The sequence below is a fragment of the Mobula hypostoma genome, chromosome 11 (genome assembly GCF_963921235.1).
Source record: "Mobula hypostoma chromosome 11, sMobHyp1.1, whole genome shotgun sequence".
NCBI classification, from domain to species: domain Eukaryota; kingdom Metazoa; phylum Chordata; class Chondrichthyes; order Myliobatiformes; family Myliobatidae; genus Mobula; species Mobula hypostoma.
In genome coordinates, this window is record NC_086107.1 from 73,989,424 (window position 1) to 74,004,592 (window position 15,169).

At 42.0% G+C, this 15,169-nt stretch overlaps 1 protein-coding gene across 1 annotated transcript in view; it reads right to left on the reverse strand.

Annotated features, from left to right (window-relative positions):
* The window catches only part of LOC134354325 (oxysterols receptor LXR-alpha-like), a 132,441-nt gene that overhangs the window by 26,222 nt on the left and 91,050 nt on the right, over window positions 1-15,169 (reverse strand). Inside the window, exons 5-6 of the mRNA XM_063063259.1 lie at window positions 13,746-13,925; window positions 2,577-2,676 (exon numbers count right to left, since the gene is read on the reverse strand). Coding sequence (XP_062919329.1) covers window positions 2,577-2,676; window positions 13,746-13,925 — 280 coding nt within the window. The remainder of the gene's footprint in view (window positions 1-2,576; window positions 2,677-13,745; window positions 13,926-15,169) is intronic.

Below are 15,169 nucleotides of genomic sequence, written 5' to 3' on the forward strand. Positions count from 1 at the left end.
TATCCATCAGAAAAATATTACAATCCAATAGAGCTCTTGTAAAGTGGTAAGAAATGACCTAAGTTGATGGAACAATATGTACTTTATGTGTGGAAGTTGAGCCGACACCTCTCTTCCATGTAATGGTTTAGGATCCTGTTCTTTTGGGTATGTTTTTCCTGCCATGAGGCATACATACACCTTACCCTTACCTGCCAGAGTCTGGAAGCAAACAAGACATTTTAGAAGGAGATCCTTTTCCATCAATTCTATTCCCATTTTACAATGTTGCAGAAAGTATAAAAGAGGTTAAAAGTGTTATTGCAGCTTTAGAAAGAGTAAGCAGTCACACTGCCAAAGCCTTGGGTACAATAAAGTAACAACAGAAAAGGTCATGCTGCGTAGAATGGTTCTTCAAAATCGTATGGTATTAGATCTTCTCTTAGCAATTAAGGGGGAAATGTGCGTAGTTCTCGGCAAGGAGTGTTGTACTTACATACCTGACAAATCTAAAGGTATAACTAAGTTGGCTGATCATACTTGTAAAGAAGTAACTAAAATACATCAATCTGGTGGATGGGATTTCTTTGACTAGATTCATTTACGTCTGGGAAGCTGGCATTACTCAATATTATGAGTCATATTATTGGTCCTGATATGCCTTATCATAATTTACATTTTTTTACTTGTTTAAGGATGACCCTTAATAAAATTGTTAAAACACAAGTACGCCTACTAATCTTTGCGTCTTAACAATTAATTACCTGCTTGTATTGTTATAACACTTACAAACGTGTAACAATTTAGTATGTTTCCTTGTGGCCATTGTATGTATATGCAGTTGTTCAGTGTGCCTCCGGATTCTGGAAAGCTCTGGAAGTTTCTCTAGTGCTACGTTATTTGAATAGTGCTATCCGATTGGTTGACTTATCTGTTAATTTAAATAGTACATTCCATATTTATGGAGAATTAAAAAGAGCTGACCATGAGGCTGCACCATCTTCTTTCTGCTTCTCCTCTCTCTTCTGCTAATAGTCTCTGCTCCTGTTACTGCCAGTTTTGATTTTCTTTGTTCTACTAACACTTAAATTATTGTGAAGCAAGGTGTTTTGTGCCTCTTTCCTGCCCTCCAAAAGAATCTTGGATTAAGAACATCAGAATCCAACAACGCATACCACCTCCTTCTTAGACACCCCTTTTTCTCTCTCTCACACATGCACTTTTTCAGAAATACATACCCTTTCATAGACATTCACTATTTCCTGTACACAAACACACTGTCTCTTTCCCAAACATATGCTCACTGTCTCTGTCACTCGTATATCCACACGCACCCTTTCTCACAAAATTCACCCTGCACACACACATACACACACACACACACACACACACCCTTTCTCACATATTCACCGCACACACACATACATATGCACACGCACACTTTCTCGAAATTCATCGCACACACACATACACACACACACTTTCTTTCCCACAAACACTCTTTCTGTTGCATACATTGCTAATAATGATTCATTGGATAGGAAAACTGGCTGTAGAATTAGTAAAGACAGCTGGGTTTCAGCCCATTCTGAAAATCAGTTCTCAATCAATAGAACATCTGCCTCTCCACCTGTCTATGATACAATGGTACGAATATCTATCCTTAATTGTTATGAGACGTAGGTGCTCCATAGAGTTAGAGAGCATAATCAGGCCATTTGGCTCACCATGTCCAGGTGACCAGTAGGCACCCATTTGTACTGACCCCATGTTCCAGCACTTGGGCGCAAGGGTAAGTCAAGTGCTCTTAAATGCTGCCAGCAACTCTGTATCTACTGCTCTCTGTATGTATTCCGTGTACTCTCTATTCTTAGTGTGAAAAAGAGCACCTCAGATCCCCAGTAAATCTCTTCCCCTTGCCCTAAATCTATGTCCCCAGCTTTCTTGTAGTCTTAACACTCATAATTTTCAATATCTCAATCATGTCCCCTGCTAACCTCCTCTGACTAGAGAAAACAGACTCTCCATTCTCTTCTCTTAACTGACACACTTCATCCCAGGCAACATGATGATGAACCTCCTCTGTACCCTCTCCAGCGCTCTCACGTAGAAGGCATATTAACCACCTCCCTCTGCCAGCACAGAATGATCCTAGAGTGAGCAAACAGAAACTGCACTAAGGAAACACCCCCTGGGGGACCAGGCAGCTCACCCGAACGGAGGACCATCATCGAGAGAAACGATCCTGCACGGGTAGCTGTGGCAATCAGAAGAGTTAATATGCCATAGTAAAACAGAAAACAAATACTTAAAGAACAGCCCAGACCAGCCTCACTGGGGAAAGCACAGAGCTCGACTGATGGCAGGACTCAGTAGCAGTCCTTAGCAAAGCAGCATGCAAGTCCCAAGCATGACTGACAAATCTGTCACTAGGACATGCAGAGTTTGTTCATTACAGATTTCCCACAGCACTTTGCACCCAGCTCAATGCTCAGGGTTCAGACTTCAGACTAGATTTATGTCAACATTGTGATTGTCGGCAACAAGACTGCCAAGATGATATTGTGTGACTCAAACAGTGAAGGAGAATCACATACCTGCCTTGGCGAAATCCTCGCGGTTGTAACTGAAATCTTTCAGAAAGGTGATACTCTCTATCTGAGGGTCATACCTCCGTGAAGTTTCCAGCAGCATAATCTTAAAAGCAAAAGTAAAATCAAAAATGAATCAAAAAGTAAAACCATAAATTTAATTCCGGCCAAAATTAAGAAGACTGACTGGATTTTTTTAAAGAGGTAGCAATGAGCGTTGACAGCTGGGCGTGTTTGATTTATTTAATCCACGTGGATTCTCACAGGCTCTGTGCAAACAGTCTGCGAGGCTGGTTGATCAAAGAAGTTAAAGTCTGTGAAATTTCAACATAGAATGACAAACCGTCTGAAATTTGCTCACTGAGATGAAGCAAAGGGTAATGGTTTGACAGTAACGAGTCCTCAATCCCCTGCACTTGCTGTGATTTAGATCCAGGAACATGATATTTGATTCCAACAGGAGGTAGGTGTTTGAGAATGTGGATGAAAGATTTGGTCCAGAGGAATACAGACGTTTGGATTAGGTGGGCAGCAAAGTGGAGGATAGAATTTCATCAGGAGAAAGGTGAGGTAATGCATTTAAGGAGGTGCAAAGAGGCCAGGGATGACACTAAATTTTGAACTACACTTTAAATCAATGTCCATAGACTCTTAAGATTGATAAAGGCCTTTAGAGATCCTTCGAGGATAGGTAAATTGGATAATTAAAGATGCATATGAGATACTTACTGTTGTCATTTGAGGAAGAGAATAAAAATGCTGGGAGGTTATGCTACAACTACATACAACACTAGTTAGATAACAGTTCATACACTATGCAGCTGTAGTCGCTGTGGTTCAAGAAGGATGTGATTGCACCAGAGAGGACGAATGGGAGATTTACACTGATGTTGCTGGGACTGGAAAATTGTCATTCTGAAGAAGAATTGGATTCACATTGAACCGAAGAGCTGAGGAGATGCTTAACGAAGATGTAGAGAATCATGATAGCCAAAGATTGGACACTTAGAAAGGAACTTTTTCCCTTAGCAGAGGGATCAAAAACTCCAGAGTCAGAGATTCAAAATAATTGGTAAAAGGATTAGAGGGAATGAAAATTACTTTCACCCAGGAGGTGGGTTGGGGGAGGGGGTTTGGTTTCAGGGAGCAGGATCTCCCTGCATGGAAGTTGGGGGAGACAGACACCCTGGTGACATCTAAAAAATACTTGGATGTGAAGTCAGAGACCAAATGCCAGAAGGAAGGGTGTTGCCTGGACTGGCACAGGTATGATGGACAAAGTTCCCCCTTCTACTTCACAAGTTCCCAGTGATTATACTACCACAGTACTGGGTAAATACCTATTCTAAAATAGTCAAGTCACGTTTACTGTCATTTAACGATATACTGTACATGTATACCACCAGACAAGTCAACCTTTCTCCAGGCCAGAGTGTAATAACTTAGGGAAGTAAAAATAAAATCTACAAATGAATTTTGGATAAATAAACAAAGTGCATAAATTAAATATTGCAGGGTACAGTACAAATTATCCACTGACACCTTGACTGCAATGTGGCAGGGAGTTCAGAAGCCTAATAGCCTAAGGGAAGAAACTGTTTCCCATCCTGTCCGTTGTTGTCTTTATGCACTGGAGTCTCCTGCCTGATGGTAGAAAGTCAAAACAGATGCTGGATGGGTGGGTGGGATCCTTGATAATACTAAAGTCCCAGCGTACGTAGTGCTCCTGATGAATGTTCCCGATGGATGGTAGGGAGGCCCCTATGATCCTCTTGGCCATTCTCACAGTCCTCTGTTGGGACTTGCGGTCTGATGCTTTGCTGCTCCCATACCAGCTTGTCAGGATGGTCTTAGTGGAGCTCTGTAAAATTCAGTTGTGGGTGGGGGGGTTGGCAGGGGGTTGAAGCCTCACTTGCCTCCATCTCCCAAGGCCATCTGTGATGTGAACTCCAAGAAACTTGATGCTCTTAACTCTCTTTATGGAGGAGACATGTATGCGCAGAGGAGCTTGGTTCATCTGCACCTTCCTGAAGTCCATAATGATTTCCTTTGTCTTCTCCACATACAGACTTGGGTTGTTCCTCTCACACCAGTCCACCAGCTGCTCCACTTCCTCTCTGTACACTGACTCATCATCGTTGTTAATGAGGCCAACCACCGTTGTTTCATCTGCAAACTGGATGACACGGTTTGAGCTGGATCCTGCGACACAGTCACGCGTCAGTAGTGAAAACAGCAGCGGCTGAACACACAGCCCTGGGGAGCGCCTGTGCTCAGCGTAATAATGAAGTGTGTGAAGTTACTGTAACAAGATAGAAGTTTCTTTGGAAACTGAGAGGTCTGAAAGAGGTGGCTAAAGAGATTGTGGAGGCATTAGTAATGATCATGGATGACCATGGCCTTTCTGTTAAGAAGTGAAAACTCCATCATTTAGCCTGAACATGCTGCTGCCCCAATTTAAAATACTAGACAATGTAATAGAATAGGGTTACAATCTAATCGTAAAACAGTGGACACAATGTCAAGATATGGTGACAATCAGTGAATAAAATTCCTAGCGGGTGCCAGAAATGGGATGACAGACACAAAGTAAAGCACAGAACTATGTGTCAGTATATAGAGGCAATTTCATAGAACAATATCTTTGAATATGTTTGGGTATGTTGTCAATCCAGCAGTAAAACAAATTAATCCAAGAGAGGGAATTTCTAGAATGCACACGAGATGGCTTATTGGTATTTCAAATACCAATAAAAGGCAACTAAAAAAGTCATTAAGAAGGTAAAGATGAAATACAAAGGTAAGCTGGCCAATGATATTAAAGAGGAGACTAAAAGTTTCTTCAGATACATAAAGTGTAAAAGAGAGGCGAGAGTGGATATCAGACCACTGGAATACAATGCTGGAGAGGCAGTAATGGGGGACAGGGAAATGGCAGATGAACTGAATAAGTATTTTGCATCATTCTTCACTGTGGAAGACACTAGCAGTATGGTGGAAGATCTAGGTGTCAGGGGGCATGAAGAATGTGAAGTTACTGTAACAAGACAGAAGTTTCTTGAGAAACTGAAAGGTCTGAAAGAGGTGGCTAAAGAGATTGTAGAGGCATTAGTAATGATCTTTCCTGAATCTCTAGATTCTGGAATGGTTCCAGAAGACTGTAAAATTACAAATGTCACTCCACTCTTCAAGAAGGGAGAGAGGCAGAAGAAAAGAAACTATGGGCCAGTTAGTCTGACCTCAGTGGTTGGGAAGATATTGGAATCAATTGTTAAGGATGTGGTTTTGGGATACTTGGAGGCAGATGATAAAATAGGCCGTAGTTTCCTCAGGGAAAATTTTGTCTGAAAAATCTTTGAGGAAATAACAGGCAGAATAGACAAAGGTTGATGTTGTGTACTTGAATTTTCAGAAGGCCTTTGAGAAGGTGCCACAAATGAGGATGCTTAGTGAGCTATGAGCCAATAGTATTACAGGAAAGATTCCAGCATGGAGAAAGCAGTGGCTGATTGGCAGCAGGCAAAGTGGGAATAAAGGGAGCCTTTTCTGGTTGGCTGCTGGGGACTAGTGGTGTTCCATAGAGGTTTGTATTGGGACAGATTCTTTTTACTTTATATGCTAATGATTTGGATGATAGAATTAATGGCTTTGTTGCAAAGTTTGCAGATGATACGAAGATAGGTGGAGGGGCAAGTAGTTTTAAGGAAGTAGAGAGGCTACAGAAGGACTTAGACATATTAAGAGAATGGGCAAAGAAGTGGCTGATGGAATACAGTGTCGGGAAGTGTATGGTCATGCACTTTGGTAGAAGAAATGAAAGGGTTGTCTATTTTCTAAATAGGCAGAAAATACAAAATACTGAAGTGCAAAGGGACTTGGGAGTGCTTGCATGGATTCCATAAAGGTTAATTTGCAGGTTGAGTCTGTGGTGAAGAAGGCAAATGCAATGTTAGCATTCATTTCAAGAGAACTAGAATTAAAAGCAAGGACATAACGTTGAAACTTTATAAAGCTTGGAGTAGTTTTATACCCCTTATCTTAGAAACTGGAGAGGGTTCAAAGAAGGCTCACAAAAATGATTCCAGGATTGATGGGCTTGTCAGCTGAAGAGCCTTTTTAATGCCTCCAGGCCTGTATTCACTAGAATTTAGAAGAATGAGGGGTGACCTTATTGAAACCTATCGAATGGTGAAAGGCCTTAATAGAGTGTGCGTAGAGAGGATGTTTCCTGTAGTGGGAGAATCTAAGACCAGAGGACCCATCCTTAGAATAGAAGGGCATCCTTTTAGAATGGAGATGAGGAGGAATATCTTTAGCTAGAGAGGGATGAACCTGTGGAACTCTTTGCCACAGGCAGCTGTGGAGGTCAAGTCTTTATGTATACTTAAGGCAGAGGTTAATAGATTCTTGACTGGTCTGGGCATGAAGGGATATGGGCAGGAGATTGGGGCTGAGAGGAAAATTGGATTAGCCATGATGAATTGGCAGAGCAGACTTGATAAGCCAAATGGCATAATTATGCTCCGATATCTAATGGCCTTATGAAGATGGAACATGAGATGTACTGTATATGGATTTTAGTAAGGCATTTGACAAGATTCCCAATGATAGGCTCATTCATAAAATGGGATCCATCACAACGTGGCTGTGATTCACTTTGGGAGGTTGAACTGGAAGGCAGAGAACTGGCTTAATGGCAGGATTTTTACCAGTGTGGAGGGACATAGACATCTTGGATCAATGTCCATAGATGCCTCAAGGTTTGATAGGGTGATTAAGAAGGCATAAGGTGTGTTGGCCAAGGTAATGTTGTAGCTCTATAAAACTCTGGTTAGACCACACTTGGAGCTTCTTACTCTGAATGCTCTCCTTCTTTTCCAGCCCGAAACGTCGACTGTTTACTCGTTTCCATGGATGCTGCCTGACCTGCTGAGTTCCTCCACCATTTTGTGACTGCTGCTTTGGATCTCCAGAATCTGCAGAATTTCTCTTGTTTGGAGTATGAATATTCAGATGCACTACATGTGCAAACTTTGGAGAATGTGCAGAGGAGATTTATCTGCAGTATTGCGAGACTAGAGAGCATGTCTTATGAGGAAAGATTGCATGAGCTAGGGTTTTTCTGTTTGGAGCAAAGAAGGATGGGAAGTGACTTGATAAACTGTCTATAATGATATGAGGCATAGACAGAGTGGACAGCCAGTGCCTTTTTCCTAGGGTGCAAATAGCTAATATGGGAAGGCATCATTTTAAGATGATTGGATATATAGGGTATGTCAGAGGTAAGTATTTTACATGGTGAGTGGTGGGTGCATGGAATACCAGCAGATTCAGGAACAGTTATTACCCTTCAACCATCAGACTCAATAATAAGCAAATGCTTTGAAAGGCTGGGCAAGGACTACACCTGCAGCATGCTACAACCCACACTGGACCCCCCACAATTCACCTACCGACACAACGGATCAACAGATGATGCAATAGCCACAGCTCTTCACACCATCCTTACACATCTGGAGGAGAAGGATGCTTATGTGAAAACGCTGTTCTTGGACATTCAACACCATAATTCCCTCCAGGCTTCACCCCATAAACCCCAGATTCACTGAACACAGGTGCCCCTCAGGGCTATGTCCTAAGCTCCCCCTCAGATCCCTGAAAGTTGCCTCACAGGTGGATAGGGCAGTTAAGAAAGCTTATGGGGTGTTAGCTTTCATAAGTCGAGGGATAGAGTTTAAGAGTCGTGATGTAATGATGCAGCTCTATAAAACTCTGGTTAGGCCACACTTGGAGTACTGTGTCTAGTTCTAGTCACCTCACTATAGGAAGGATGTGGAAGCATTGGAAAGGGTACAGAGGAGATTTAGCAGGATGCTGCCTGGTTTAGAAAGTATGCATTATGATCAGAGATTAAGGGAGCTAGGGCTTTACTCTTTGGAGAGAAGGAGGATGAGAGGAGACATGATAGAGGTGTACAAGATAATAAGAGGAATAGATAGAGTGGATAGCCAGTGCCTCTTCCCCAGGGCACCACTGCTCAATACAAGAGGACATGGCTTTAAGGTAAGGGGTGGAAAGTTCAAGGGGGGATATTAGAGGAAGGTTTTTTACTCAGAGAGTGGTTGGTGTGTGGAATGCACTGTCTGAGTCAGTGGTGGAGGCAGATACACTAGTGAAGTTTAAGAGACTACTAGACAGGTATATGGAGGAATCTAAGGTGGGGGCTTATATGGGAGGCAGGGTTTGAGGGTCAGCACAACATTTGTGGGCCAAAGGGCCTGTACTGTGCTGTACTATTCTATGTTCTATGTTTACTCTCTGTATACCCATGACTGTCACCACCCACAGCTCCAATCTGCTAATTAAATTTGCCGACGACACTACATTGATTGGTCTAATCTCAAATAATAATGAGGCAGCCTACAGTGAGGAAGTCATCACCCTGACACAGTGGTGTCAAGAAAACAACCTCTCCCTCAATGTCGCAAAAACAAAGGAGCTGGTTGTGGACTACAGGAGGAATAGAGACAGGCTAGTCCCTGTTGACATCAATGGATCTGGGGTTGAGAAGGTGAACAGCTTTAAGTTCCTTGGCATAAACATCACCGAGGATCTCACGTGGTCTATACATATCGGCTGTGTGGTGAGTAACTCACGACCGCGCCTCTTTCACCTCAGACGGTTGAGGAAGTTTGGCATGAATCCCAAAATCCTAAGAATTTTCTGCAGGGGCACAATTGAAAGCATCCTGACTGGCTGCATCACTGCCTGGTATGGGAACTGTACTTCCCTCAATCGCAGGACTCTGCAGAGAGTGGTTCAGACAGCCCAGCACATCCGTAGATGTGAACTTCCCACTATTCAAGACATTTACAGAGACAGGTGTGTAAAAAGGGCCTGAAGGATCACTGAGGACCCGAGTCACCCCAACCACAAACTGTTCCAGCTGTTACCATCTGGGAAACAGTACCACAGCATAAAAGCCAGGACCTACAGGCTCCAGGACAGCTTCTTCCACCAGGCTATCATACTGATTAATTCACAACAGTATTTCTGTGTTAATGACACAACTATATTTCTGTTATATTGACTGTCCTTTTACATACTACTTATTACAAATTACTATAAATTGTACATCACACATTTAGACAGAGACATAGCGTAAAGATTTTTACTCCTCATGTATGTGAAGGATGTAAGAAATAAAGTCAATTCAATTCAATTCCTGAACCAGTGTTGATAACCAATGATCGCATTTCAAAGACACTACAACCTATGTTCTTGGTATTATTTATTTATACCTTCATTTATCTTTTATTTACACAGTTGTCTTCTTTTACACATTGTTGTTTGTAGTCTTTAAATGTCTGCCATTTTTCATTGATTCTGTTGGATTTCTTTGTTCATCTGTGAATGGTTCAGGAAATGAATCTCGGGGTTGTTTATGGTGACACATACTGTATGTACTTGGATAATAAATTCACTTGGAAATTCAAACTTTAACAGGGGTTGTGACAGCGACAGTTACATTTGGAACATTTAACAGAGTCTGAGATAGGGACAAAAGGAGAATGGAGACTATGTGAGAGGGAAGCATCAGATTGATCTTGGAGTAGGTTAAAAGGTCAGCCGAATACTGTGGGCCAAAGTTCTGTACTGTAGTGTACTAAAATACAGGACAATGTACCAGGGTATGGCAACAATTTTAGTGTAAATGGTTCAAGACAAATTGATTATCCTGGAAGGACAACATGGTCACTGATGTGAAACCCATGTTAAACCAAAGAACAAGGTGCCAGATGAGGAGGCAAGTTGATGTTTCAGGGCCCTTTTAGGATACATTCCAGGACAGAGTGCAGTGGAGATCTACACTCTGTTAAACCCATGTTAAACCCATGTTAAATCCATGTTAAACCCATGTTAGTGCAAAGAACAAGGTGCCAGATGAGGAAGTGAGTTGACATTTCAGGATACATTCCAGGACAGAGTGCAGTGGAGATCTACACTCTGTTAAACCCATGTTAAACCCATGTTAAATCCATGTTAAACCCATGTTAGTGCAAAGAACAAGGTGCCAGATGAGGAAGTGAGTTGACATTTCAGGATACATTCCAGGACAGAGTGCAGTGGAGATCTACACTCTGTTAAACCCATGTTAAACCCATGTTAAACCCATGTTAAACCCATGTTAGTGCAAAGAACAAGGTGCCAGATGAGGAAGTGAGTTGACATTTCAGGATACATTCCAGGACAGAGTGCAGTGGAGATCTACACTCTGTTAAACCCATGTTAAACCCATGTTAAACCCATGTTAAACCCATGTTAGTGCAAAGAACAAGGTGCCAGATGAGGAAGTGAGTTGACATTTCAGGATACATTCCAGGACAGAGTGCAGTGGAGATCTACACTCTGTTAAACCCATGTTAAACCCATGTTAAATCCATGTTAAACCCATGTTAGTGCAAAGAACAAGGTGCCAGATGAGGAAGTGAGTTGACATTTCAGGATACATTCCAGGACAGAGTGCAGTGGAGATCTACACTCTGTTAAACCCATGTTAAACCCATGTTAAACCCATGTTAGTGCAAAGAACAAGGTGCCAGATGAGGAAGTGAGTTGACATTTCAGGATACATTCCAGGACAGAGTGCAGTGGAGATCTACACTCTGTTAAACCCATGTTAAACCCATGTTAAACCCATGTTAAATCCATGTTAAACCCATGTTAGTGCAAAGAACAAGGTGCCAGATGAGGAAGTGAGTTGACATTTCAGGATACATTCCAGGACAGAGTGCAGTGGAGATCTACACTCTGTTAAACCCATGTTAAACCCATGTTAAACCCATGTTAAATCCATGTTAAACCCATGTTAGTGCAAAGAACAAGGTGCCAGATGAGGAAGTGAGTTGACATTTCAGGATACATTCCAGGACAGAGTGCAGTGGAGATCTACACTCTGTTAAACCCATGTTAAACCCATGTTAAACCCATGTTAAATCCATGTTAAACCCATGTTAGTGCAAAGAACAAGGTGCCAGATGAGGAAGTGAGTTGACATTTCAGGATACATTCCAGGACAGAGTGCAGTGGAGATCTACACTCTGTTAAACCCATGTTAAACCCATGTTAAACCCATGTTAAATCCATGTTAAACCCATGTTAGTGCAAAGAACAAGGTGCCAGATGAGGAAGTGAGTTGACATTTCAGGATACATTCCAGGACAGAGTGCAGTGGAAATCTACACTCTGTTAAACCCATGTTAAACCCATGTTAAACCCATGTTAAACCCATGTTAGTGCAAAGAACAAGGTGCCAGATGAGGAAGTGAGTTGACATTTCAGGAAATCTACATATAAAGATGTCAATAGAAGTGTAAACTGTTAGACATGAAGAGAGATACAGTAGGAGACATCTGAAGATATAAAGGCAACGTGACAATTCCACTGTGGCTTGCTATGTTTGTGGATTGTACTGGTGGGCTTCCCCTGGGCCACAGAAATTTCCTCTGCATCCCAAAGACGTGCAGATTAACAGGCTTATTGCCCACTCTTTGCTTAATCCTGAAGTAAATGGATGGGCTTTGATGGGTGGAATTTAGTTGAAAGGCATATGAGAGAAACAGGTTACAGGGAACTAAGTGGAGGAATGGATTGATTGATTTGCTTTGAGGGCCTGCATAGACATGGGCCAAATAGACTCCTCCTCTAAAGTAGGGAAGTTTCATGCTTCTCTAGAAACTGTTTGGTAAACCAGATTTAGAATATGAATGTTATGGAAACTCTGGCCATGTTATAACCCTGTGGGAGTGAACCATACCTCAGTAGGGTTTTCATATAACCATATAACCATGTAACAATTACAGCACAGAAACAGGCCATCTCAGCCCTTCTAGTCCATGCTGAACTGTACTCTTACCTAGTCCCACCGACCTGCACTCAGCCCATAACTCTCCATTCCTTTCCTGTCCGTATATCTATCCAATTTAACTTTAAACGACAACATCGAACCTGCCTCAACCACTTCTGCTGGAAGCTCGTTCCACACAGCTACCACTCTCTGAGTAAAGAAGTTCCCCCTCATGTTACCCCTAAACTTTTGCCCTTTAACTCTCAACTCATGTCCTCTTGTTTGAATCTCCCCCACTCTCAATGGAAAAAGTCTATCCACATCAATTCTATCTATCCCCCTCATAATTTTAAATACCTCTATCAAGTCCCCCCTCAACCTTCTACGCTCCAAAGAATAAAGACCTAACTTGTTCAACCTTGCTCTATAACATAGGAGATGAAACCCAGGCAATATTTTAGTAAATCTCCTCTGTACTCTCTCAATTTTGTTGACATCTTTCCTATAATTTGGTGACCAGAACTGTACACAATACTCCAAATTTGGCCTTACCAATGCCTTATACAATTTCAACATTACATCCCAACTCCTATACTCAATGCTCTGATTTATAAAGGCCAGTATACCAAAAGCTTTCTTCACCACCCTATCCACATGAGATTCCACCTTCAGGGAACTATACACCATTATTCCTAGAACCCGATGTTCTACTGCATTCTTCAATGCCCTACCATTTACCATGTATGTCCTATTTTGATTAGTCCTACCAAAATGTAGCACCTCACATTTATCAGCATTAAACTCCATCTGCCATCTTTCAGCCCACTCTTCTAAGTGGTTTAAAGCTCTCTGCAAGCTTTGAAAACCTACTTCATTATCCACAACTCCACCTATCTTAGTATTATCTGCATACTTACTAATCCAATTTACCACCCCATCATCCAGATCATTACTATATATGACAAACAACATTGGACCCAGTACAGATCCCTAAAGTACACCACTAGACACCGTCCTCCAATCTGACACACAGTTATCCACCACTACTCTCTGGCGTCTCCCATCCAGCCACTGCTGAATCCATTTTATTACTTTGATATTAATACCTAACGATTGAACCTTCCTAACTAACCTTCCGTGTGGAACCTTGTCAAAGGCCTTACTGAAGTCCATATAGACAACATCCACCACTTTACCTTCATCAACTTTCCTAGTAACCTCATCAAAAAATCCAATAAGATTTGTCAAACATGACCTTCCACGCACAAAATGGGTTTCATGTTATGGAAACCCTGTCCATGTTGTAACCATGTGGGAGTGAATCATACCTCAATAGTTGAAGTCTTGAGCAGAGCAATTTGATCTTCACGGGTCAGATCCAAAAACCCTGGCACCTGTTTCGCAAAGTCGACTAATTCCTGGACTGAGATGATTGCCAGTTCTGTGAAGTGCTCGAATCTCTGCTGTCTTGTCTCACGATTGTGAGGGTCAATGCTCTGTGGCCAAGGCTATAGGGAAAAGGACAATGTACTGAGCAGTTTCGTGGGAAAAAGCGGATTTCACTTACAGTTCAAGTATATCTTCAGGAAAAGAGGAAGGGAAAACTAAATGAGGATACAAGTTAATTTCACTCTGTTGAAACGAACACCTATCATAAGTCTTTTTAAATCTCTGTGTTGTGTTCTAAGGAACATGTGTACTCTGTTTCCAACTCCTTTGAAAGTTGACAAGTCCAGGTAAATTAAAAACAAACTAAAAACAGAAATTGCTGGCAACACTCAGGCAGCTTGGAGAGAAGGAAAAACGCAGACCCTTTATCAGAACTCTGGATCCAACGACTAAAAGACCATCTCGAGTTGGAGGCAGCTTGGATACAGAGTGCTCATAGTCCTTAGAACACAACACAGAGAATTAAAAAGATTTATGATAGGTGTCACTAAGGAAACAAGTTAAAACACAAGATGGAACCAAGTCAAATGTACAAACTACAGCTAGAGGTGTAAAGGAGGCAAGGAGAAATTCTGAGAATAAGTTAATTGAAATCATCCAAAATGTACTCAAAGGTAGTAGAAAGCATTCACTGGAAGATTAGGGTTGATTAGGAATCTGAAGAACCTTTGGGTCAGAGGCCATGGTTGAAGTACTGAATATTTCACACCTGCCTTCAGTGACAGAAGATGCTGCATTGTAGCAGTGTGTAACACAGAAACAGAGAAGATTAAAAGGATGAATGAAAACAAGATCTGTTACGGCCCTGGCAGCACAGGGTATGGTAAAAAGTTGTTTTCTAGTTGAATGAGTAAAATACAATGAAGCTTCCAGGACATCAGTTAACCAGATACATGTTTACAGTAACCTAGTAATCCTATGGTCACTTAGTGAAAATTCATTTCTGATTATCCAATCAAATTATGTATTTTTTCCTTCAGAGCTACAATTTCCACCTACAGACCTCACACCATACATCAACTACACACTCACCCCACTGAGACACCACACCCCACCTACACACTCACCCCACTGAGACACCCCACCCCAACTACACCCTCACCACACTGAGACATTACACCCCAACTACACCCTCACCTCACTGAGACACCACACACCAACTACACCCTCATCCACTGAGACATTACACCCCACCTACACCCTCACCCCACTGAGACACCACACACCAACTACACCCTCATCCACTGAGACATTACACCCCACCTACACCCTCACCCCACTGAGACACCACAGCCCACCTACA